Source organism: Eurosta solidaginis, chromosome 3 (assembly GCF_040869045.1).
Source record: "Eurosta solidaginis isolate ZX-2024a chromosome 3, ASM4086904v1, whole genome shotgun sequence".
Classification (NCBI taxonomy): domain Eukaryota; kingdom Metazoa; phylum Arthropoda; class Insecta; order Diptera; family Tephritidae; genus Eurosta; species Eurosta solidaginis.
The window spans coordinates 75,926,333-75,953,831 of record NC_090321.1 but is presented as its reverse complement, the minus strand read 5'-3'; the positions used below and the strand labels follow the sequence as shown (position 1 = coordinate 75,953,831).

The window sequence follows — 27,499 nt, the reverse complement described above, 5'->3', positions numbered from 1 at the left end:
ACGCATTCTAGGTATAATAAATTAGTTCCTGACGTGTATATTTGATTCTCGGCGAAGCCTTTTTATACTCAGTTCAGCAGAGCTCACAGAGTATATTAACTTTGATTGAATAACGGTTGGTTGTACAGGTATAAAGGAATCGAGATAGATATAGACTTCCATATATCAAAATCATCAGTATCGAAAAAAATTCGATTGAGCCATGTCCGTCCGTCCGTTAACACGATAACTTGAGTACATTTTGAGGTATCTTGATGAAATTTGGTATGTAGGTTCCTGGGCACTCATCTCAGATCGCTATTTAAAATAAACGATATCGGACTATAACCACGCCCACTTTTTCGATATCGAAAATTTCGAAAAATCGAAAAAGTGCGATAATTCATTACCAAATACGGATAAAGCGATGAAACTTGGTAGGTGAGTTGAACTTATGACGCAGAATGGAAAACTAGTAAAATTTTGGACAATGGGCGTGTCACCGCCCACTTTTAAAAGAAGGTAATTTAGAAGTTTTGCAAGCTGTAATTTGGCAGTCGTTGAAGATATCATGATGAAATTTGGCAGGAACGTTACTCTTATTACTATATGTATGCTTAATAAAAATTAGCAAACTCGGAGAACGACCACGCCCACTTTATAAAAAAAAATTTTTTTAAAGTCAAATTTTAAAAGAAAAGTTAATATATTTACAGTATATAAGTAAATTATGTCAACATTCAACTCCAGTAATGATATGGTGCAAAAAGGCTCCGCCCTTTTTATTTAATTTGTCTAGGATACTTTTAATGCCATATGTCGAACAAAACATTACCAATCCTTGTGAAATTTTGTAGAGGCTTGGATTCTAGGACGATAACTGTTTTCTGTGAAAAAGGGCGAAATCGGTTGAAGCCACGCCCAGTTTTTATGCACAGTCGACCGTCTGTCCTTCCGCTCGGCCGTTAACACGATAACTTGAGCAAAAATCGATATATCTTTACTAAACTCAGTTCACGTACTTATCTGAACTCACTTTATATTGGTGTAAAAAATGGCCGAAATCCGACTATGACCACGCCCACTTTTTCGATGTAGAAAATTACTAAAAATGAAAAAAATTCCATAATAATATACCAAATACGAAAAAAGGGATGAAACATATTAATTGGATTGGTCTATTGACGCAAAATATAGCTTTAGAAAAAAACTTTGTAAAATGGGCGTGACACCTACCATATTAACTAGAAGAAAATGAAAAAGTTTTGCAGGGCGAAATCAAAAGCCCTTGGAATCTTGGAAGGACAACTGTTCGTGGTATTACATATATAAATAAATTAGCGGTACCCGACAGATGATGTTCTGGGTCACCCTGGTCCACATTTTGCTCGATATCTCGAAAACGCCTTCACATATACAACTACCACCACTCCCTTTTAAAACCCTCATTAATACCTTTAATTTGATACCCATATCGTACAAACAAATTCTGGAGTCACCCCTGGTCCAATTTTATGGCGATATCTCGAAAAGGCGTCCACCTATAGAACTAAGGCCCACTCCCTTTTGTCACGTAACCTCTATCCAACACTAAAAATGCCATTGTAATACGACCCTGATCTAAACCTAAGACAACCCTACATACGCTACAACTGTCGTTGATGTACAAAAACGAAAAGAGAGTCGTGTAGTAGCCGCCGTGAAGAAAAGTTGAACCTTCAGCAATCAACGATCATACATTTTTCAATAAACATATATTTGACTAAAATATTATTCATTAAACTCTGTGAATTCTTTTAAAAGTTAATTAAAAACGCAAACTAATATTATCCACGCTTACATGCGTAGCCATCCATGAATTCAGTGTTACTTTATTTTAATACGTGAATAGGTGTGTGGTAAGGTAAGTGCGAAAACTACTACATGACACTTTTAAAATACTCATTATCACCTTTAATTTGATACCCATATCGTACAAACAAATTCTAGATTCACCCCTGGTCCACCTTTATGGCGATATCTCGAAAAGGCGTCCACCTATAGAACTAAGGCCCACTCCCTTTTAAAATACTTATTAACACCTTTCATTTGATACTCATATCGTACAAACAAATTCTAGAGTCAGCCCTGGTCCACCTTTATGGCGATATCTCGAAAAGGCGTCCACCCATAGAACTAAGGCCCACTCCGTTTTAAAATACTCATCCACACCTTTCGTTTGATACCCATATTGTACAAACGCATTCTAGAGTCACCCCTGGTCCACGTTTATGGCGATATCCCTAAATGGCGTCCATCTATAGAACTATGGCCCACTCCCTCTTAAAATACTCTTTAATACCTTCCATTTGATACACATGTCATACAAACACATTCCAGGGTTACCCTAGGTTCATTTTACTACGAAGTGATTTTCCCTTATTTTGCCTCCATAGCTCTCAACTGAGTATGTAATGTTCGGTTACACCCGAACTTAGCCTTCCTTACTTGTTTCACTTCCATTTAAGTTCATCGCGTTTAAATAATAAATTGTTTAATTTATCGCAACTTTTGACAGCAGACCACCAACTTAACACCTATTTTAAAAAATTAAAATCGCGCTAATGTCATTTTAAATTTAAAATACGTTTTAGAGATAAAATAGTGTTTAAGTGGACTATAACAGACTTGAAATGATATTTAATTTAGAAGCATGTTTAAACCAATAAAACTATATTTTATTTCGACTATGACTAGGGGCCAATCACAACAAAATGCATGCGCCACCAAAGAGGATAAATTATAATAAGAGACGTCAGTCTGCTATTCGTAGTCATTTGCTCGATGTTTTCTATGAGGTAGCCGCTAGTTTTTTTGCCGAAATGTGCATAAAATGTGTTCTATATTTGTGTTTATTTTTATTTTTCCGACTGTATTTAATTAATTAATTAATTCTCTTTTCAAAATTCACAGTTGTATAACGTGCCTACACTGCAGGGATAAATGGGAGACAATTCAAAAAACTCCCTCATAGAAAAAATTCGGCATACATTTTTTTTTTCCAGCTATGTAGTTACTCGCCACTCGTTGCAAACTGATGGCTCTTGTTATAATTTATCCTCTTTGGCGCAACTATTCATACAAAAATGCTACACCGAACTAAATATGCGCCTATTTTTGAAAAAGGCATATTATCTTTTGTTAAACATGATGCAAAAATAAAAGATTTACATTTTTCTCTGTTTTTATATTTCTCTCAAATCTCTCTCATAAAAGCAGAAACACCAAGCAAAACTAACTAGATTTTTCACTCCATTAGGCATTCAATAAAGCAATAATGAGATAATTAAGATGCTGTATTTTGTATGGAAGATTGAGCTCAATAAGAGCTTTAATATAGAAACCTTGACTAATTATTTCATTAAGCCTCTCGTTGGAATCAGTTGAAATAAAATTATTTTAAAAATTCTCAGCATTCCTAATGCCACCGTGGTGTGATGGTAGCGTGCTCCGCCATCCACACCGAAGATCCTGGTTTCACGCGCCGGGAAAAGCAACACCAAATTTTAGAGACACATTTTTTCAATTAAAAGATAATTTTTCTAAGCGCGGTCGCCCCTCGGCAGTGTTTGTCAGGCACTCCGAATGAATGTCTGCAGTGAAAACTCATCTGCCTTGCAGATGCCGTTCGGAGTCGGCATACAACAAGTAGTTCCTGTTCCGCCAATTTGTAGGAAAAATTAAAAAGGAGCACCACGCAAATTGGAAGAGAAAATCGACCTAAAAGCTCTTCGGAGTTTATCGCTCCTTACATTTATTTTTACTTATAATAATGTCTTCAGAATAATGCCTAGACGCTTAAGAAATAAGTTTAGGATGTTTTCGTGATTAGTTTGGGATCGTTTCGGAATTGTTTCGGGACCATTTCGGACTACTTTGCGACTTTTTCTAAACCATTTCGGGCTGATTTTGGGCTATTTCGGTATATTTGTAATTTGAGAAGAGCTTCCTTTGCTCGTTATCTGTAACAATCGATATTGACAAATTATCGGTTTGTTATCGTCTTATTATAAAAGTTTATCAGTTTGTTAACGAAAACAACTGCTATCTACGCGTTATCGTCTTTTTATTTATTTGTTATCGATAAATTTCCATCCTGTTATGGAATGGTTGACGGTTTGTAATCGATCGGTTATCGACGTGTTGTTGGTTTGTTATCGAAGGCTTTATTTTCCTATCGACGGGTTATTGGAGTACTATCGATTCTTTATTAAAGTCGATTTCTCATCGGCCTGTTGTCGACCTGTTATCGGTCTGATTTCTAGGTTGCTTTAATTTATAGTTTTCTTTTCTGGCAAAAGTGTTACGCTTTTTGTACGCCGCGCAAGGGTTGTTAATATATTTTGTTCTATTCTAAAAAGGAGGTAACGCCTTTACAGGGTATTTCGTTCTTTTGTGAAAATTGTTGCCTGCTCGCAACGCAAAAGCGTTACAATTTACCCTGCATAAAATGGCGGTGTAGCAGTGCAACCCTGCTAAATCAGCTGTTCGGTACAATTTATTTTCGTAACTTCACAAATTTTTAGCGAATAAAATTGAAATGAAGGAAATAATTGCTAATGAATTTTTATTATCGTTGACAGCGCGTTTGTGAAAATCAGCTAATACACGGGGTAGCCATTTATGTTCTTTGCATGCACTATAAATGTTGAAAATTTTCTGGGATAGGAGTAACCCTATTATGGCTATAACATTTACTTAGGCAACAATTTGTTTCAGAAAAGAAAACGCTATTAGTGTTGCTCTAAACAAGAGCAACTCAGAACAACCCAGTTTTTATACATGTATTCAATCTTAACTCAAGGCTGGCATTCACAAATATGAAGCTGGAACCTCTGGACACTTTTGAAGAGCGGTACCACCCGCTGGTGATGCCTTAGTGAAGGCAGAACCTAACATAACTGTCCTACCTGGCATGCTTTACTACATATGGGTGTTTCCTAAAAAGTGTCAACCAAGAGCTCAAAATTTAAGTTTTGCCAAGGATAATTTTATAGATGTCAATTAATACTATGTTCAAACAGAAAAATAAATTGAGGCAATTTCAATTTAAATTGAGTGGTGTTCATACAACTCAATTTAGCTTACACAATAGTAATTTGATAGCCGGTTGGCTCATCTCTACAGCTACAACATACCTTTGTTCAGAATGTCAAAATGTGCGTGTTGGAATTAGGCTAATGGAATGGAATGAAAACATAAAACTTTGAAATTTTTGTGTGGTGTAAGAAAATGTGTTCAATGTTTTGGTTTCATTTTGAGTTTGCCATCCTCTTTTGACAATTCCTACTCCAGTGAAAGGAAAAAAATAATATCAGCTGATGAGATGAGCCAACCATATAGTTGAGCCATGCGCAACTGACGTTTAAACCTACTCAATAAACACACTTTACAAGGTTGTATTCGCAGTTTGAAACACCAGACGAAAGTACTTCCAAATTCATTACATTGTTGCTTTGGAAGCATTTACTTAGTTAATAAACAAAGAAGTTATAGCCTTTTTATGCCCGGTTATTCAGTGCGAGTTTAAACTACAGTTAAAGTTGACTAGAGTTTAATACTAGGTACAAACACACGCCATATTGGCAATTTATACCATTTGGGCAATTTATTACGCAATTTATCATATAATAAATTGTAATAACAAATTGCCAATTTAAAAAAAATTGCGTAATAAATTGTTTCAAACTGTAAATACAACCTTGTAAAGTGTGTTTATTGAGTAGATTTAAACGTCAGCTGCGCATGGCTCAACTATATGGTTGGCTCATCTCATCAGCTGATATTATTTTTTCATTTCACTGGAGTAGGAATTGTCAAAAGAGGATGGCAAACTCAAAATGAAACCAAAACATTGAACACATTATCTTACAACACATAAAAAATTTAAAGCTTTATGTTTTCATTCCATTTCATTCACCTAATTCCAACACGCACATTTTGACATTCTGAACACAGGTATGTTGTTGCTGTAGAGATGAGCCAACTGGCCATCAAATTACTATTGTGTAAGCTAAATTGAGTTGTATGAACACCACTCAATTTGAATTGATATTGCCTCAATTTATTTTTCTGTTTGAACATAGCATAACCTTGCCACTTTCTTCGATAACATAAAGTTTCGCCTCAGCTTAAGCGGCCGAAGTGGCAGGGTTAAACTCTGGTCAACCTTGACTGTAGTTTAAACTCGTACTGAAAAACCGGGCATTAATGTTATTTATGGCTACGCCGCCGTGGTGTGATGGTAGCGTACTCCGCCTACCACACCAAGAGATCCTGGTGTCACACCACGGGCAAAGCAACATCAAAATTTTAGAAACAAGTTTTTCAATTAGAAGACAAATTTTCTAAGGGGTGTCACCCCTCGGCAGTGTTTGGCAATGAAAAGCTCTAAGTGAAAACTCATCTGCCTCGCAGATGGCATTCGCAGTCGGCATAAAACAATTTGTAGGAAAAATTAAAAAGGAGCACGACGCAAATTGGAAGAGAAGCTCGGCCTAAAATCTCTGCGCAGGTTATCGCGCCTTACATTTTTTTCTTTTTTTTTTTTATAATCAACCTAACTTTTATTACATGCTACTCGTGCTACGTGCATCTAAAAAACTGTTAACATGTTGTTTTAAATTTTTTTTAGATATACTCTTATCTTTAAGACTAATTTGTAGCATCGATAAGCCCAAAAAATTATTTAATGCAACTAATAGGTGATCTTAACATAAAATTGGTTGTTGAGATATGACACCATAGTGTGGTGGTAGCGTGCTCTGCTTACCACACCGAAGGTCCTGTGTTCAGGCCGGGGCACAGCAACATCAAAAATTTTGGGAAAGTTTTTTTAATTAGGAAAAAGTTTTTCTAAGCAAGGTGGCCCTGGACAGTAGTTTGTCAAACACTCCGAGTACATTTTTCCAATGAAAATCTTCTTGGACAAAAGTTTCGTCCCGCCAGTTTGTAGGGAAAAATTAAAAAAAAGGAATTCGATGCAAATTGGAAGAGAAGCTCAGCCTAAATCTCATAGGAGGTAAATCTCGCATAGTTCTTTTTTTTTATCTTGGCGCGAATCAAATCTTTTTTATTAATTTTGGCTTTCTAGTTTTGCCAAGAAATTTCCCATGCACTTTTCGTCATGGACAGCATTTGCAGATTCACTCGCAACAAGCGACCGCTTACAAGTTTCACGAAGTAAACTTTGGCCTTATCGACGCTACAAATAAGCCTTATACATAATCAAAAATATATGTCAATGCATAATAACATTTTTTTATACGCACATACTAAATAGCATGTAATAAGAGTCAGGTTGATTAGTAGCTATAAATAATGTGGCGAATATTAGCATTTTTAACATCACTATGCTATTAGTAAATAAACACAACGATGGTAAGCCATACGCATAAAAGGCAATGAAGAATATTTCACAGACATAACCAACAGCTTAATGCGAAGAAATTATTTCACATACACATATGTAGTCAGCAGATAAGAGCGAAGATGAAAGAGAAACAATTACATGTCCCCACGGTTGCCACACAATGCTTACATTTGGGACAAAAATTCATCGAAAAAAAGGATCAAATCTCAAAAAAATTACCAAATTTTGTTTTATTTTATTGGTATAAAGGGGTATACAAGAGTGTCGTACTCGTTGTAAAATAAAAAAAACTTCAGGATGTTTGCATGGTTTTCTATATAATTAAGCCCAGACGGCGTTGCCATGCCGATGCTTAAACAATTAGGCAAAGAGGGATTTAACTATCTAGCGCATGTCTTCAACCTGTCCCTGTCCACCTTTGTCATTTCCGAAAAATGGAAAATGGCCAAGGTGGTCCCGCTTCTAAAGCCTGGGAAACCAGCAAACATAGGAGATTCTCATTGTCCGATACCTCTCCTATCGCCAGTGGCCAAGATACTTGAAGTCATTCTGTTTCCCTATTTCACTGCAAATTTGCCAATCATCTGCACGGCCTGCGAAAACTACATGGCACTAACACCGCGCCATTAACACAAAAATTGCGGATTAAATCAAATTCCCCACCCTAGGACAGTACTCGTTGCGCTAGGCCTGTCAAAAGCTTTTGATACGGTCAACCACGGCACGTTACTGCAAGACCTGTAAGGGTCTTTCCTTAATCTAAGTCTCAAAAGGTGGACAGCAAATTATCTGTCTGGTCGGCAAGCATCGGTGCAATTCAGGAACACAATATCCAAACCCAAAAGAATTAAACGAGGGGTAGTACAGGGTGGTGTCCTTTCCCCACTTCGGTTTAACTTCTACATATCGAAGCTACCTTCGCCACCAGAAGGAGTCACTATCGTTTACTACTGTAATGGACAACGGTAATCAGCGCAATTAAATTTTTACAATATAACAATATCGCCTGAATCATCCACCTCAGATTGCTCAACTCATTTGCAGTGCAATACACTTTCGTATTTCGATATTGGATACCTACTGACCTACTTAACGGTCAGCATATGCGAACTCAGATTACCCTTGTCCATTCACACCAATCATTGACTTAGTCATAAAAATTACATACCTTTTAGCTTTATATTATAAATAGAAGAAAATATTAAATAAAGTCAGTTTTTTGATTTGCTACAAGCCAAAGCAACGTGTTTCTCTCCACACTACGCCGATGGCTGCCAATAATGGCCGCAGGCCCAGGCCCACACATTGAAGAGCTTTGTAATAAAATAAACAGCTATCTCCCTGATATCTCAGGTTTTTCGCCTCGCGAAACCTGACATTGTCACCGACCAAATCATCGGCGACCTTATTTACAACATGAACACGGCAAATGCCGACCACATTGGACACTCACGTCGATGGCATTACGCTACCGACTATCTTACACCCAAAAACTTAAGGTACCGTTCGATCAGGATCTACATTTAGGAGAGCATGCAACCACAATTGTACATAAAATCCATAGCCATAATAAAATCCTCAAATCTCTTGCCGGCAGCACTTGCTAAGCGTCCCCGATATGGTCTGAAAGCATTAAGGTTATACACTGGAAGAAAATACAGGCCTGCCAAAACAATGCCCTCAAACCCGCTACGGGCGGTGTTCTTATGTCCCCAGGACACCGCCTACAAAATGAGGCGAGAGTACCATCATTAAGAGAAATAAAATGCTGTACAAACAGTTTCTGTTGAATACCCAGAAAAATGGACATCCCAACAGACATCTGATTGATCGTGGCTTAATGGGTCATCTCCGTAAGCATTAGGGCGGGACGATTTAAAAATCGCTCATTGCTCTGTGAAAATCGTATTCTGGGGATCAAAGTAAGAAACTTTGCCGAAGGAACCATACCTCTAAAACGAATTCTGATGTCCCCCCCTTTGGGTCGAACTTTTGGGTAGGGGCAATTTCAATTCTACCTGCTGTGTCTTGTAGTGGCTTAAAAAAACAACACAAGCAATTTTACGATCTGCAATTGTGTCACAGTGATACCTTCATTTTTTAAAACGGTTGAATAAAAAACCCACACAACTATGTTTACGACATGCAAATGCACAGTGATGCCTTGGTTTTAAAAGGGGGTTGTAAAAACGCTAATTTCAAATATTTTTTTTTAATTTCTTTTCTATTACTAAGTTAAATTCATTTTTTCATTTACATATGTTCTGACTAAATAAATTTCTAAAGAGAAAAATAAACTCCAAAAAGAAAAAAACATAGGCATTTCAAAGTGGGAATTTTCAAAATTTTCCACTACGACCCAAAAGGGGGAGGGGGGACATCAGAATTCGTTTTAGAGGTATGGTTCCTTCGGAAAAGTTTCTTAGTTTGATCCCTAGAATATGTTTTCACAGAGCAATGGGCGATTTTTTTGCCTCCCCACAAATCGACCCGGCCTAGTAAGCATAATGAGGAAATACGGAACCTGAGAACACAGCCGTATAAAGCAAAAGAGCACAAGCGCGTCCTTAGTCATACACCCAAACAGGCGCCCGACCTCTTTGTCACGAATAGCCCGGCGAATCCAGTTCTTTAAAAAAAATACACAGAACTCGTAGAAGAGTAACGTATTCTTCCTAGGGAAATGCGCGTCACTCTAGCTCAACTTCGATTTGGGTACTGTAACAGGTTGAACTCTTACCTATCCAGAATCAACCCCGACGTACAAAATGTATGTCCCGTTTGCAATGTGTCCCCACATGACACAGACCGTCTCTCCAATTGTAATGTGGAACCAACGGCTCTAGCAGCCCTCTCAATGTGGTCCACACCTGTTGAAACTGCAGGTTTCTTTGGAGTTCCATTAGAGGATGTTGATGACAATTTGTTATCGGTCGCACCTAATGGATGGGCGAAGCACTGCTACAACAACATAACAATCAAACAAGGATTTAAACAAAAGTTTCCATATTGATGTTATTAATAGCTCTTAAGATATATATATATTTTTATAAAGGATTGTTACTTACGGTATTTCTCTGAAATGCACTTCATTTGCTTCGTTTTCCGCAAATTGTCCAGGCCCCGAAAGCATTGCTTTAATGGTGCCAGAGGTCAGTGCGTGTTCTCGCTTCACGATAAACTCTTGCCCATCAGATGATATTAGCTTTACATACATGGCATCAGGACCTTCGCATCCACCGTAAATTTTATCACTTCGTTGTTCTTCCATTTTTAATTGTTATTATATATATTTATTATCTTTGATATGACAAAATTTGCTGAAATGAAATCAGCTAATTTTATATTCGTAGAGAAGTGATACAAAATTGACAATAGTGATAAATAATTAGGTACTGATAGGATATACAGGGAGACTCAGGAGACTTTTTAAATTATTTTTGATTTGGAAATTGTTATACCACGTTCAAGGTAAACCAAATTTTGCAGTTGGGTTACGCGACAAACTGTACGAAACAAACTCAAATGCCTTTCATATTCTTAAAATGATACCACACAAATGCCTCAAAATTATAATAATTTGGCTATTTAGTCAGTAAATAAACCTAAAATATCTCCCCAAAAGTTCTACCACATCAACAAAGACCACGATAAATTGCCAATTGTCGAATCGACAGCTGGGTTGCTTTTGATAGAGTTTAGGGTTTACAAAAGTTGACAAAATTATTGTTATGCTAATTTACCGCGACTGGAGTAAGTTTGGCCTTTTTCGGGCCCTTTTCGGTTTTTGTTAATATCTTTTGAACGAGTTAAAATCTTTATTTTCCGCCTTCGGATTATTAGCCGTGGTTTTTACACACGTATACGTTTAAGTTTTCGCCTTAACACAAAAACGCTCATCCTCGCTTAGGATACCCAAAAGCGGAGACGCAACCCTCTGATTGGCATAGTGTATAAAATGAATTGTGGACACGCACCATTTTATGGATCCATTTGGTGTTGCATTTGCATGTTAAATTTCTATCCGTATCTGGATCACGCTTCATTGGAACTTAGCAGATATTAGGTGAAACAGTTCTTTGATTCAGTTGGCTCCTGATTTCCTTTTACGATAAGCCAATGATCTTCTTGGAAATATATCGAGATGTACAATAATTACCTCTAGCCTGCCTTTGATCATTGCATAGATGAACTTTACATTAACTAATAGACGCGTAATAGGTTGGAAGTTCTTTATGACGTTTACATCTAGGCCTTTCTTTGGTATAGGGACTACGTTGATTGTTCTCCATGTTTCTAAAATGTAATTATTACACCAGAAAATATTTAGGAAGACGCCTTCGAATAATTAATACAGATTGTTATTAATCGACAGCAAGATTAAACTGAGCTATCGTATTTTAGTGATCTCCATCACCCTGTCGTTCTTCTGAGCTTTTTCGTACCAAATTATCAACGAATATTCAACTAATTACCTATAACTTTCGGGATTGGGCATTTCGTACATATATTATTTAATTAATTTTTTTGCAGTTTTCTTTCTAATTTAATATTTTAAATTAAAAATGCAGTCTTCATTACTCACAAGCTTACACCATGGAAAGGTATTTTTCAATTCTTTAACACCAGCATTTGCTACATCATCATCATCGAAACTTGGTAAGAAGTTCCTTATTGTTGAGTATGTATGTGCAAGCGTGTATGACGTTTAGTAATCGTAAATATGGTACAAAGTTCACTTAGCATACCGTAATTATTATCAAATCAATTTAATTGATATTCTTAGTCATTCGAGCATAACATATTGAAAAGTATCAGCATTTAACAGTGCCTAGGACGAGGACAAAGGAAGATTCGGGGTAGATGGCTAAGATACCAGTTAAGGGGTTTGCACGTATATGTAACATGTAGGTGTGCTCTACTTTCATAGGTTCGCCCTCACCAATGGATATAAACACTGATCACTCCACTCTTACCTATCCAAAATCAACCACGACATACAAAATAAATGTCCTGCTTGTAATGTGTCGCCACATGACACCAACGATCTATTTAACTGTATTGGGCAACCAAAGCCTCTAACACCCCTCTCATTGTGGTCCACCCCTGTTGAAACAGCAAGTTTCATTGGACTCCCGTTAGAAGACATTGATGACAATTTGTGATTGGCCACACCTACTCGACGGGGCGAAGCACTGCTACAACAACAACTCTAACTGTGGTAGATAAATAAATAAAACATAAATGTAAGAGACGAGATCTAGGGCCGAGCTTCTCTTCCAATTTGCGTCGTGCTCCTCTTGATTTTCCCTACAAATTGGCCCGACGGGACCTACATGTTTTATGCCGACTCCAAACGACATCTGCAAGACAGATGAGTTTTCACTGAAAGCTTTTTATGGCAGAAATACACCCGGAGCGCTTGCCAGACACTGCCGAGGGGCGACCCGCTTAGAAAAATTTTCTTCTAATTGAAAAATTTTATTTCTAAAATTTTGATGTTGCTTTGCCCGGGGTGTGAACCCAGGGCATACGGTGCGGTAGGCGGAGCCCGCTACCATCACACCACGTTGGCCGCCAACTGTGGTTGTTGTTGTTGTTGTTGTAGCGATAAGGTTTCTCCCCGAAGGCTTTGGGGAGTGTTATCGATGTGATGGTCCTTTGCCGGATACAGATTCGGTACGCTCCGGTACCACAGCACCATTAAGGTGCTAGCCCGTCCATCTCGGGAACGATTTATGTGGCCATATTAAACCTTCAGGTCATCCCCTCCCTCCCCAACCCCAAGTTCCATGAGGAGCTTACTGTCGCCAGAGCCTCGCCTATTAGTGAAACAGGATTCGCCACGAATAGGTGAGGTTGACAATTGGGTTTGGAGAAGCTATATATTGCGCTGGCAACCTGAAGGGTTGCGCTACACAGCCCCTTGAATCTGGTATTTTAGTTGCCTCTTAAGACAGGCATACCTACCGCGGGTATATTCTGACCCCCTAACCCACTGGGGTCCCTATGACGTTTACAACTGTGGTAGATACGGTTATTTTATATGGTTGGCTTTCATACTGCCAAATTGTTAGAACAATTTTAGCAAACCATCACATATTGGACAGGGTGCTTGGCGTAAACTACACCGGACTATATTCGCCGCCGTGGTGTCGTGGTAGCGTGGTCAATTTCCGGACAAAACATCAAAAATTTAGAAACAAGTTTTTTCAAACAGAAAATAGTTTTTCTAAGCGGGGTCGCCCTTCGGCAGTTATTAGGCAAACACTCCCGAGTATATTCTGCCATGAAAAGCTTCTCTGAGAAAACTCATCTTCCTTGTGGGTGCCGCTTGGAGTCGGCGTAAAACTTGTAGGTCCCGTAAATTTGTAGAAAACAATTTAAAGAAGAACAACGCAAATCGGAATTTATTTATTTTTTAAATTATACACATACAGGCTTGTGCTGCCATTCACTTTCGAGTTGTTGTTGTAGCGAATAAAAAGGTTTAGGGAGTGTTACTGATGGTGATGGTCCTTTACCGGATACAGATCGGGTACTTTCCGGTAGCAAGACCCTTAAGGTACGACCCTCGGGAACGATTTAATATGACCACCATACCGCACCACCCCGTCGTTCCATGAGGAACTAGGGGTCGCCAGAGCCTCGCCTGTTAAAGAAACAGGATTCGCCAGGATTCGTCAGGCTGACAATAGGGTTGGAGAAGCTGTAGATTCCGCTGTCAACCCAATGACAGGGTTGTGCTACACAATCCCGTGAACCTCGTTCGAGTGCAATTGCCATTCACTCCAAAATGGTATACAGCACCCGCCTGATATTTATTGTATAAGATTGGTTTAATAAAAAACTGAACGAATCTTTACAGCATTTAACCGTGGTTTTTCGACGTCAGATGCACTGCACAACCAAAACACTAAGTCCTTCAAGAAGGGTTTTAATCAAAACATTGTTTTGGTGGATGGAGTTCGCACACCTTTCTTACAATCCTTCACCGATTATTCAAAGCTGATGCCACATCAGCTAGCACGTCATGCATTGATGTAAGTAGACTTCGCACACCTGGATCTAAAGACAACCATTTCGAAACATCCATTTTTTGGGAACAATCTGTATTATCGGAAAAATAATGGCTGCTACTCCCAACAAAGGACTTGCTAAACTTTAAAACTTTCATTAGTGCATGACTCTCTTGATTTCTTAACAACGTCCTTTATTTAATTGATCACTGCTTAGATCTTGGTGTGCGATTTGTAATTATAGCCAAGTATTATAGTGACTACCAATATTTATTTATATACATAACAGAGGCCTGATGGACAAAACAAACCTAGATAAAGAAATCATAGACTACATTATTTATGGCACAGTGATACAGGAGGTTAAAACTTCGAATATCGCACGTGAAGCAGCAATAAGCGCTGGTTTCAGTAACAAAACTCCAGCACACACAGTTACAATGGCTTGTATAAGCTCGAATGCGGTACGTAAATATAAAAAAAAATACTACATAGTCTTCTCATAATAAAATGCAATTATTTTTTTCCTCAACTATAGGCTATAACTACAGGCATTGGACTTTTGGCGACGAATACATATGATGTTATCGTTGCTGGGGGCGTTGAGTTTATGTCTGACGTTCCCATTCGGCATTCACGTAAAATGCGTAATCTTATGCTGAGAGCTAATAAAGCTAAAACACCTGCCCAAAAGTTATCTTTACTATCTACCTTGCGTCCAGATTTCTTGATTCCTGAAGTAAGTGTACAATAGTTAATGATTACCATACATATGAAATTTAAGTCTTAACTCTTAGCGTTTTTCTGAAACATTCTTATCTTATCTTATCACATCTCATTGTTATTGTCGTTTCTGCAACATTCTTATATTTCGTAGTAGATTATCACATCCCCGTTGTTATTGTGGTAGCAATAAAGAAACTCATCGAAGATTTTAAGAAGACCTATTGATGTTGATGGTCCTTTTTGTTGTTGCATTGACGATAAAGACACTTCTCGAAGGTTTTGGGGAGTGTTATCGATGTTGATAGTCCTTTGCCGAATATACATCCGGTATGTTCCGGTAACAAGCACCACTTGCCTGAACATATGGGCAATGATTAATATTAATATGACCACATTAAACCTTAATAATAGTAATAAAATGTAAAGAGATACAAATTGGGCAATAGTTGAATATGATCAGCCAAGCAGCAAATGCCTTGCTGGCAGTACCTGGGGAAAAGATAAAGAAACGCTCATCACTACATACAAAGCAATTGGCCAGCCGTTTACGTGCTACGCGTCACCCATATGGTCGCCAAGCCTAAAAAATACCCACTGGAAGAAGCTACAGGCCTTCCAAAATACTACTCTCAGAATCGCCACGGGCTGTCTTCTTATGTCCCCAGAACACCATCTACATAATGAGGCTAGAATACTCCCCATCAGGGAGAGAAATGAGATGCTAACCAAACAGTTCCTGTTGAATACTCAGAAGCCTAGGCATCCAAACAGACATCTGATTGATGAGCCAACTCCGCCTAGGGGCTTAAGGAGTCATCTCCGTAAGCATTTTGAGGAAATACGGCACCTGAGAACCCAGCCCTATGAAGCAAAAAACACAAGCAGGCCCTTGGTGAACTCCACAAACAAGCGTCGGACCCTTATGCCGGGAATTGCCCGGTGAATCCAGTACTCAAAGAAAAGTACCCAAAACTTGTGGAAGAGGAACGCATACTCCCCAGGGAAACGCGTGTCACTCTTGCTCAACTTCGTTCTGGATACTGTAACAGGTTAAAATCTTACCCATCCAGAATCAACCCCGACATACAAAATGTTTGCCCCGCTTGCAATGTGTCCCAACATGACACCAACCATCTCTTTAATTGTAATGTGGAACCAACGCCTCTAACACCCTTTCATTATGGTCCAACCCTGTTGAAACAGCAAGTTTCCTTGGACTCCCGTTAGAGGATATTGATGACAATTTGTGATCGGTCGCGGCTGTTAAGGTGGGGCTAAGCACTGCTACAACAACATCAGCCAAGCAGGAAGGACTATCTACAAAGCTTACGACACTACGCCTCTCGGGTCCTGTGCTTGCGATATTAAAGACCCAGCAATTTGGTGTGGCACAATATATAGAAGCAGCAAGTAGAAGGCTCCTAGTATTTGTCAATATAATTGAGTTATTTTACAACATTGATCTTGGTTTGTGATCGATTCGTCGAACAAAATTGTAGTAAAACTGTGCACATATTCATTATATTTTTGTAATGTCTTTACGAAAGTTTTGATATGAAGTAGTTTTTTTGAAGGAAATTCGTGAATAAGGCGTACTTCAATAAAGTTCTGATATACCTAGAACGTTCTTCCTCTAATTTTTCGAAAAAAAAAGATTTTTGTCTTCCATTCAGACGACTTTATGTTATTATGTCCATTTAAACTAAAAAGAAGCTAAAAACAAAAAATAAAAAATTTCGGTTTAATTTTCAGTTGCCTGCAGTTGCTGAATTTTCTTCTGGAGAAACCATGGGCCATTCTGCAGATCGTCTGGCAACGGCTTTTAAAGTATCACGTCAAGAACAAGATGATTATGCTTTGCGTTCCCATACTTTGGCTAAGGAAGCACAGGATAAAGGATATTTTACTGATTTAATTCCTGTTAAAGGTTTGAAGAATATGTTTTATGCTTTGTGGTGATCCTTATAAATTGATGTATAATTTTGATGCCGCTTGGAATCGGTTAAAGGGTGTCAAGATTTCTCTGTGGAGACTCAAACTTTTTATTATTTTTTGTTTTCTGATACCCAAAATCGCCAATATATGTAATACTTCGATGTTTTATATACATTTCAAGGGGCTAAACTTTTAGCTTTTTTGACACTAGCCCATAGAAAATTATTTCAAAAAGCTGTAACTGACTTAACTTTTTTATTTGTTTTTTTTTTTTTTTCTATTTCATTTTGATTATTAATATGCGTCAACAAATTTTGACAAATTTTAAAATTAAGTCTGATTTAATGAAAAGGCGATTATACCATATATGTAATACTCCTACATTGCCGCTACAGGCTAGGTACACTCACAAACATCGAAGTGCCAATATATTGCTGTTTAAATGTTTTTGTTTTTGTATTCGATAATCGAATGTACCTAAATTTTTATTTTTTCTTGTCACACCTATGCTGCTACAATCACAAAAATTGTTTAGGCTGTCTTATTATGATTTCGAATTCAAAACCCGTGGCGAGCATTTTCTATTAGCAATATAGGACTATTTCTTACATATATGTATTGTAACGAATTTGCTTGCAAATCCTCTTATTTGCCTTTTTGCTTAGTTCGTATCACTAAACTGTTGAATAAATAACTCCAATATTGAATAATGGAAAAATGACCTTTATTAAAGTACTTCACAATAACACTTATACTTTGCAATTAGCTGGCTTAATAACCAAACTGATAGCTTAAATGAAACTGACTTTCAAAATAATACTGCTATTGCTCGCTAGATATCGTCTTAATCGAAACTCAAATCAAACTGAATTCCTTCTTACTCGCTTGCGCCACTTTTATAGTTTACGCTGCATACATCTAGGCTCTTCTATTTCCAGAACTTACCAACTTTTTCGTGTGTTTATAGTTCTCATATAGTTTCTACTTGTTTACAATTGTCTACTCTTCAGCGTCTCTCAGATGTATGTGAGTTTGTAGTTTACAATCTCTCGCACACACATAGGCGTATAAGTAAACGCATCTGTGTGTGACATATCTCGGCTGCCTTATATATGTGTATACATGATTTGATTATTGACGTAAATACCGCTTAGCATGGCCTTAGCATCGCCTCAGTGATGGTATAGCTTAGTGATGCTAATATCCGTGACACTGCCCTCCACCTAAGTCTGATCGTCCCGATCAGTCCCGATCAGACGAATCTTTCGATCTAACCGCTACTAGCCTCTCCAAATGAACCACCCTTCTATTTCGTGGTTTCCCAATTGTTTGTATGCGGTAGATGGCATCACTGATCCGTTTTACAACTTTGTACGGGCCTTCCCAACTGCACCAAAATTTGGAAGGAACACCTTTCCGCCGGTGAGGGTTGTACAACAGTACCAAATCTCCCTCCAAGAAACCTTTCGAATTATTCTCGTTGTCGTACCTGTATTTCATCTTACTACTCATTATCCTGGATCGTTCCCTCGCACTCTATTGCTTGGCCAATGAATAACTACTTCGCAGAGCTTGATCTTGACGGACTGACTTTGCATCATCAGTATCGTCTTGACGTTTCACAACAGTAGTACGCGCTGGCTTGAAACCACCCTTGCATTCTTTCTGGAAAATTCTTTCAGTCGTTTTAGTGCGTCCATTAGGGTTTGTCAATGCCAGTGTTTTTCTCGCAGGTACTTTTGATTTCGCTTTATTTGGCCCATTCGATCAATCAACCTTTGCTCGATCTACTTTCCTTGACTTTCGAGGTCTCTGTCGAATCTCCTCCACCAGTACCCGATTACTGCTGAACCCTTTTTCCAAACTAAAGTTAAGTGGTATGTCCTGGTTCTTACAGCGCATAATTTTTCTCCGCATATCGATCCTGATGTCATGGTCAACCAAGAAGTCCACTCCATATGACTTCATCAACGATCTCCGCCACAACGAATTTGTGTAAAACCATGACCTTCCCAATTAGGACTTCACATATCACTTCTCCCTGGACTTGGTTATACTCGCCTGTGACCGTACGCAACCTTGCTCCAGGTAATGACTTTACTCTCCTGTAGACCAAATCAGATCGAATCAAGGAATGAGATGCGCCCGTATCTACAGTCAGTACATGTTCTTTGCCATCCACATTCCCTCTGACGGTAAGACTGCTCGATTTTCTACCAATTTGCAACACAGATATCACAGGGCATTCAATAGCTGGATCTAGCTCTCGATCTCTACCTCTTACTCGCTCTTGCTCATCTCCTCCAGCTTTGCGTTTACGGCCACCCACATTGTTGGAACTACTAGGATCAAGATCGCAATGACGGGCAATGTGACCGGACTTCCCGCATTTGAAACATTTGATAACTTTTTCACTCCGCTTTTGCGACCCTTTCAGCGCCTCCAATACTGCGTCTACCCACTCTGGCCTTTCTACTTCCACACGGCGTGCTTTGAAAACTGGCTTACACAGAAGCGACGCTGTTTCCTGAATCAGAGCTTGTGATACCGTTTCAGCAAATGTTAGTTTTGGATTCGCATATGTAGCCCGCTTCGTTTCCACATCTCGTATGCCATTTATGAAACTCTGGATTTTTACCCTTTCAGTGTATTCCACGGGTGCGTCCGCATTTGCAAGATGAGCCAATCTTTCAATATCTGAAGCAAACTCCTGCAATGTCTCATTTGCTTTTTGGTAGCGGTTTTGCAACTCAATTTGGAATATCTGTTTTCTATGCTCGCTTCCATAACGTCGTTCTACAGCAGCCATCAATACTTCATAATTGTTCCGCTCTCTTTCGGGAATCGTCTGTAGGATTTCCGCTGCTGGCCCCTTCAATGCCACGAACAGTGCAGCAACTTTATCTTCCGCATTCCAGTTGTTCACTGCTGCGGTCATCTCAAACTGTAGCTTGAAGACCTGGAAAGGAACAGAACCGTCAAAAGATGGAGTTTTTACCTTCGTATTACTCGCTGAAGCAGCCGGCCGATTAAGTTGCAATTCCTGTATACGACCTCTCAACGCATCCACCTCTGCCTCGAATTTTTCTTCAAACTGCGTTATTTTCTCGTCCATACGCGCTTCGAGTTTTGATGATATACGCGCCTCTTGCTCTTTCAGTTGTGTTTCCATCTTTGATGTAATCTGTGTTGACATTTCTGAAATACGTGTCTCATGTGATTCCAGCTGGGATGCCATATATGTCTTCTGCTCTTCCAGTTGAGATGACATTTGCGATGGCATTTCTGAAATACGGGCCTCCTGTGCTTCAATCTTTGATGTTATTCGTGCCTCTTGGGATTCCATCTTGGATGTTATACGGTTCTCCTGGGATTCTAGTTGAGATGCCATACCTATCTTTTGTTCTTCCAGTTGAGATGCCAGTTGAGATGTTACAACTGTCTTTTGCGATTCCAGTTGAGAAGCCACTGTCGATGTTTGAGCAGATATTGCAGCCAAAATCATGTTCAAGTCTGTGCTCGTAACTGTCTGCGTAACTGTCTCTTCCATTTTTGTTGTTTCCTCGCCATCAAGATGAAAGTTATACTCTTCCACGTCAATTTCTTCTAATTCCATTGCCTCTCGTAGCCGTGCCTGAAGTTTAATGCCGGTTGTATTCAATCCACGGCTCTCCAACTCCTTCTTCAGTTGCTGGATCTTCAATTCACTGAACTTTGCCATGTCCTTGTTGTCCTCTGGAATTTATTCAACAATCCCACTTCTGACACCAATTGTAACGAATTTGCTTGCAAATCCTCTTATTTGCCTTTTTGCTAAGTTCGTATCACTAAACTGTTGAATAAATAACTCCAATATTGAATAATGGAAAAATGGCCTTTATTAAAGTACTTCACAATAACACTTATACTTTGCAATTAGCTGGCTTAATAACCAAACTGATAGCTTAAATGAAACTGACTTTCAAAATAATACTTCTATTGCTCGCTAGAGATCGTCTTAATCGAAACTCAAATCAAACTGAATTCCTTCTTACTAGCTTGCGCCGCTTTTATAGTTTACGCTGTATACATCTAGGCTCTTCTATTTCCAGAACTTACCAACTATTTCGTGTGTTTATAGTTCTCATATAGTTTCTACTTGTTTACAATTGTCTACTTTTCAGCGTCTCGCAGATGTAAGTGAGTTTGTAGTTTACAATCTCTCGCACACACATAGGCGTATAAGTAAATGCATCTGTGTGTGACATCTCTCGGCTGCCTTATATATGTGTATACATGATTTGATTATTGACGTAAATACCGCTTAGCATGGCCTTAGCATCGCCTCAGTGATGGTATAGCTTAGTGATACTAATATCCGTGACAGTATTATACAAATAATTTCCATTTTTAATAATCCTCAAATTATTTTAGCTTTATAATTAATTCAAAACTAGAATGGTTTGATTATCTTAGATATGATTAACTTAATTTTGAGTAATCAACGAATCGCAAAACCTCACCATATACATAGTACTTATCAACCCTACAAAAGTTCATGGTATTCACTCCTTTCTTCTTTCAGTGCCTGGCTGCACTAAATTTGTTGACAAAGACAATGGCATTCGTGTTTCAACACCTGAAGGTTTAGCCAAACTGAAACCAGCATTTGTTAAACCATATGGTACTATTACGGCAGCTAACGCTTCTTTCTTAGTAAGAAATTACGTTTTATCCATATGTACAGTTTTTTCTTGTATACTTATTTTTTTGTTATGTAATCTCTAGACCGACGGTGCATCTGCCTGTATAATTATGAAGGAAGAGACAGCAAAGAAGTTAGGTCTACGACCAAAAGCATATTTGCGTGATTTCTTATATGTCTCACAAGATCCAGTCGATCAACTACTTTTAAGTCCTGCATACGGTATACCAAAATTATTGAAAAATACTGGCCTATCACTCAAAGATATCGATACTTGGGAAATTCATGAAGCTTTTGCTGGACAAATTCTAGCAAATTTAAAAGCACTCGACTCTGATTACTTTTGCAAAACTCATATGGGGCTTAGTGAGAAATTTGGTGTACCTGATATGAGTAAATGGAATAATTGGGGTGGTTCGCTTTCGATTGGTCATCCATTTGCTGCCACTGGTGTGCGCTTATGTATGCATACAGCAAATCGTTTGGTGCGTGAAGATGGTCAACTGGGTGTGGTAGCTGCCTGTGCTGCTGGTGGTCAAGGCGTTGCGATGTTGCTGGAAAGATATCCCGGTGCCACTGCTGATTAGATTAGAACATTTACATGTGTAGCAAATAAGCCCAAACAATGTGTTATTATCGACTTTGTCAACTAACATTTAGTACTTAGGTAGCAAAGTTTTCAAATTATTTTGCTTTTTTATTATTTTCGTCCCAAAATTATTGAAACCATACATTACTATAATATTATGATTGATCAATTAATAAATATAAGTGTAAACTCCTGTTTGGAAAGTTGCTTTCACTACCATTATTAAAATACGTATGTACTAGCTTAAAGAGTTAATCTTTGAGTATGAACAGAAATAAATGTTACCCATTTTTATGAAACAATGTCCTTTATTTAAACGATGTTTTTAATATAATTGTTGTTGTTCTTGTTGTAGCGATAAGGACACACACCGAAGGCCCTGGGGAGTGTTATCGTTGTTGATGGTCTTTCGCCGAATGCAGATCCGGTACGTTCCGGTAACAAGCACCATTAAGGTACTAGCCCGGCCATCTCGGGAACGATTTGGTATGACCTCATGAAACCTTTTAGGCTCGCCCGCTCTCCAAACCCCTAGATCAATGAGGAGCTTGGGGTCGCCATAATTGTATTATGTTCTTGTAGCAGTGATTCGGCCCATCCAATAGTTGCTACTACTCACAACAACAGTGGCGTTCATTTTGTATAGGTAAGAGTTTAACATACATGATATGGAATCGCATTTACAGTGGAAGCAGTAAGAAAGGCGGTCGGCATGATGTGGTGGTGCAAAGTGGCTAGTCATTGTCGGCTGGGGCGGGTCCTTGCCAACCTTACTGTTCCTGCGCCATAAACAGAAAAAAATGCATATCATGCCTTTAAAAAAACTGACAAAAGAGCAGAACTAATTCAAAACGCACAAATGGACTAAAACAACATCCGGTCGAACCGGATGTCACGGACAGACCATTACATTCAAAACTACATTCAAAATTTAAATTCAAAAAAAATAACCGCAAAAAAATTTACCGAACCGAACATGACTAACTCTAAAATCAAAATTCAAAAAAAACTGCTGAAAAATAAAATTACAAAAAAAGCTGAAAATTAAAATGAAAAAAGAAAAGGGCCGAATATAACTTGAGGGCGCCGCGGGTGTTGTTGCGACGCCCGGTGCATATCCCACCCTCAAAATCCATGGCCACCGACGCACCTAAAATTTCGGTGGCCCCTTACCTGGTAACCCTACGTGCCTTCTAAATAAATGGCGACGCCAGCATTCCCATATTATTTACAAGTTTATTCAGATTTCATTATTACTATCGTATATATGCATAAAAGAAATATTTCAAGCTATACCTCTATTTATGTCACCCCCTTTTTTTTCTTGACAAGGGTTATAAGCGCTTGGTGTGAGAAAAAAAAATTGTAAATAAATGTGCTTATGAATAGTAGATATATTACATACAAAGTTAAAATTTGGTTAAATGCCCGTTTTTGTTTCATTCACAAACCTATTCTAGGGCTATACAGTTTGGATACAAATTCCGATAATTGGGGCCCCCTTACAAAATTAATATGTTGTTGTAGTAAAACTTATTTTTGAGTTTAACAAAATATCAATTCGGTATAACGCATAGTATAATGACACTAATATGTAATATGTACTAAGGAAATGTGTTATAAACGCAATTAAGATTAAACTTGGGGTAAATCATACTCCTCGAAGAAATTGTTTCACATATTCAAGTAAAACATAACTCTTAAATTTATAGGAAAATTAACGGAATCGTTTTACATGTTCAGGTAAAACGGGTACTTTTAAATTCATAGAAAAATTAACGAAATCGTTTACATGTTCAGGTAAAACGTGAACTTTTAAATTTATAGTAAGACTAACGACATCGTTTTACCTGTTCAGGCAAAATGTGAACTTTTAAAATTATAGTAAAATTAATGAAATCGTTTTACATGTTCAGGTAAAACGTAAACTGTTTTGCATTTATCAGTCAGTGCTGGTATTGTTTTGTTTTTCTTTTTTTTCTTGCTTCTAAGTTAATTAAACCTATCTACTTAACGTTACGTTACGTCTACTCTTTTTTTTTGCATGGTATAATAAGTTAACTTTACTACAAGTGGATGCAGCTTGCTCTCTTTAACTTAGGTATATGCATGTATGTATGTATTACGTGTTAAGATTCTATACTAGGGTGATAGCCTTGAATTTGAATATGTCTGTATATTAACAATATATGTTGTTGCAGAGTCAAAAAAAATTAAAGAACAAGGTTGAGACTACAAATACGTATATTTAGTTCAGTATTGGAACGAACTCACCGCTTTAACCAGTGATATTCGTTGTCGCAATTGGGATGGCCGCAGGCCTATGTTCGCTGCCCTGTGGTTGTTATTGTAGCTGGTATTGTTGTAGCCCGTACGGTCGTAGCTGATACGGTTGCACTAGCATTGTTATAGCCGGTATAGTCGTAGCTGATAAGGATGCGGTTAGTATTGTTGTAGCCGTTATGGTCGTAGCTGATAGGGTTGCGCTAGCATTGTCATAGCCGGTATAGTCGTAGCTGATAAGGATGCGGCTAGTATTGTTGTAGCCGTTATGGTCGTAGCTGATAGGGTTGCGCTAGCATTGTCATAGCCGGTATAGTCGTAGCTGATAAGGATGCGGCTAGTATTGTTGTAGCCGTTATGGTCGTAGCTGATAAAGATGCGGCTAATATTGTTGTCGGTGGTGCCCGTGATAATAGTAGGCGCCGTTGGTGGTGGTTGGCGCTTTGGGTCGAGGTAACCGAGTGAATCGGGTGGCGATAAAGCTTCGTGCTACCCTTTACGAGCCGGATGACTCGGCTCTTTGACGTTGATTGTATTACGCGGCAGCGTACTGCTGGCCCTGGAGGCAGAGGTGGTGTCAGACGCTTTTCCGCAGATGGTAATGTTCTTTGTAAATGTAGAGGAAGGGGTTTATCTCACTAGGTGTGACTGCGAACGCCGACCTACTTCAACTGGATCTTGTGTCCACGCAACACAACCAGTGCAAGGTTTATTTTCACCCGAAATAGACGCGTAGAAACGAGATTTGTCGGAAAGAACGGTTTCGGTGCTTTGCGCTATCGACTCTTTCCTAGTTTCTGGACAATCACCTGCTTACTCGCACAGCCGGCGCGGATGTTTTGTGATTAGTTGCGTATCGTTGGGGATGCGCAGTGAGCAATAAGGTTACCAAAGCAGTATAGTTGAGTATCGTTGGGGATGCGCAGTGAGCAATAAGGTTACTAAAGCAGTATATTAGCGAAACTTGACGCCTTTGCTGCTGAAGTTATGCCCCTAGATGTTATATATCCCGTTTGTGTAATTGTAGGCTCGCCAAAATTTCGCACACGCAATTTTCCACCTTTCCTCTTTTTCTTTTTGCCGGAAACTCATGGCAATTTTCGCTAGTGATCGCCCGTCTGTCTTTTTCCTTGTTTTTTTTCGATACTTTTTATCGCAACTTTCGCCCCATCACTAGGTGTGTTCGCGCGGACACGCTCTCAAGTGGACCGTAACCGTAGACCGTAGCAGCAGACCGTAACAAACCTGCTTCGCTTAGAAGACCTGACGATGAAGCGAACAGGAAACCGGATCATCTGTGGGAAGCCACTGCCAGGGATCTCCGACGACAAGCAACGTGGGGCACGACTCACCCCTGAGATAAGAGTCTCAAAGTCCTACTACGAAGCTAGCCGGGCAACATAGGTCCATCAAAGAAAACTAAGTCAAGTTGGGAATTAATTCTGTTTCCTATTTTAAAAGGGCTTTGCGGCAATTAGACATTTGTTATGGCGAACTCGTCAAAACTCCGAAAGATGATTTCTAGTGGTTATCGCCCCCACAGAAAGGCAAAACAAAAAAAGGTGTAGACATTTTGATATGGAGAACTCGTCCAAACTCCGAAAGGCTAGTGGTTATCGCCCCCACAGAAGGCCAAAAAAAATATTTGGGTAGACATTTTGATAAAGGAGAACTCGTCCAAACTCCGAAAGGCTAGTGGTTATCGCCCCCACAGAAGGCCAAAAAAAAATATTTGGGTAGTCAATGGGAACGCTGACATCCCATTCCCCGAAGGCACTCGGGCCACAGGCAAAAACAAAAAATCACACTGGTTGGGGCCACTAGGGTCACTCCACGCACACACGGGTTGGTCTCAACACGCCCAGCCGCAACGCAGGGGCAGTCTCCAGGGGCTTGCCACACTAGGTGTTGCCACCTGAGACGTGGGATGAGCTGGGGTCCTTACAATTCACCCACTCTCTCACACAAGACAACACAAATTCGGCAGGTAAAAAGTTATAAAAATTAGACGTTACAAAAAAAAACCAATTAGCGGACAAAATTTACCAACGCCGACTACGGACAACATTCCGGCAACAAAAAAAAACCCACTTACAAAAAAAAAAATAAAGTGCGTGCAGCACTGCCTCACCGGGTGAATATAAAAATCCGGATAACTTGACGTAAAGTCCGTGGCTCCTTCGACCACTGCCCCCGATGACCAGCCCGGACAACCTGGTCCGTCCAACCATCCCACCGCAACGTAGGTGGCAGCTCCTGTGGCTGCTCACTCGGACTGGTGGGATGGTCAACTTCACAGGTTGACCCGACTGACCCTCGCGACCAGCGCCTCAGGCGCCACGTTGGGCGCCATCTGTTATGGCGCCCTCAGCAACTGTCAACGATGATCACTCCGGACAACTTGATCCATCCAACCATCCCACCGCAACGCAGGTGGCTGCTCCTGCGGCTGCTCACCTCGGACTGGTGGGATGGTCAACTTCACAAGTTGACCAGGAAAGACCAGCGCGACAGCGCCTCAGGCACCAAAGCCTGTTGGGCGCCATCTGTTATGGAATCGCATTTACAGTGGAAGCAGTAAGGAAGGCGGTCGGCATGATGTGGTGGTGCACAGTGGCTAGTCATTGTCGGCTGGGGCGGGTCCTTGCCAACCTTACTGTTCCTGCGCCATAAACAGAAAAAAAGTCATATCATGCCTTTAAAAAAACTGACAAAAACGCAGAACTAATTCAAAACGCTCAAATGGACTAAAACAACATCCGGTCGAACCGGATGTCACGGGCAGACCGTTACATTCAAAACTACATTCAAAATTTAAATTCAAAAAAAAATAACCGCAAAAAAATTTACCGAACCGGACATGACCGGTTACT

At 39.3% G+C, this 27,499-nt stretch overlaps 2 protein-coding genes across 2 annotated transcripts in view; one reads left to right on the top strand and one right to left on the bottom strand.

Annotated features, from left to right (window-relative positions):
* EloC (elongin C) overlaps positions 1 to 10,781 on the bottom strand; it is a 50,344-nt gene extending 39,563 nt beyond the window's left edge. Inside the window, exon 1 of the mRNA XM_067772417.1 lies at positions 10,459 to 10,781. Within this exon, the coding sequence (XP_067628518.1) occupies positions 10,459 to 10,661 (203 nt within the window). The 5' untranslated portion in view covers positions 10,662 to 10,781. The remainder of the gene's footprint in view (positions 1 to 10,458) is intronic.
* A 1,060-nt stretch (positions 10,782 to 11,841) lies between these two features.
* Positions 11,842 to 22,645, top strand: Mtpbeta (mitochondrial trifunctional protein beta subunit). Its single transcript, XM_067772381.1, has 7 exons — positions 11,842 to 12,049; positions 14,259 to 14,433; positions 14,699 to 14,873; positions 14,948 to 15,148; positions 16,888 to 17,062; positions 21,635 to 21,765; positions 21,838 to 22,645. Exons 1-7 carry the CDS (start codon positions 11,956 to 11,958, stop codon positions 22,339 to 22,341), a joined length of 1,455 nt encoding a protein of 484 aa, XP_067628482.1. The 5' UTR covers positions 11,842 to 11,955; the 3' UTR covers positions 22,342 to 22,645.
* Positions 22,646 to 27,499: the final 4,854 nt, after the last annotated feature.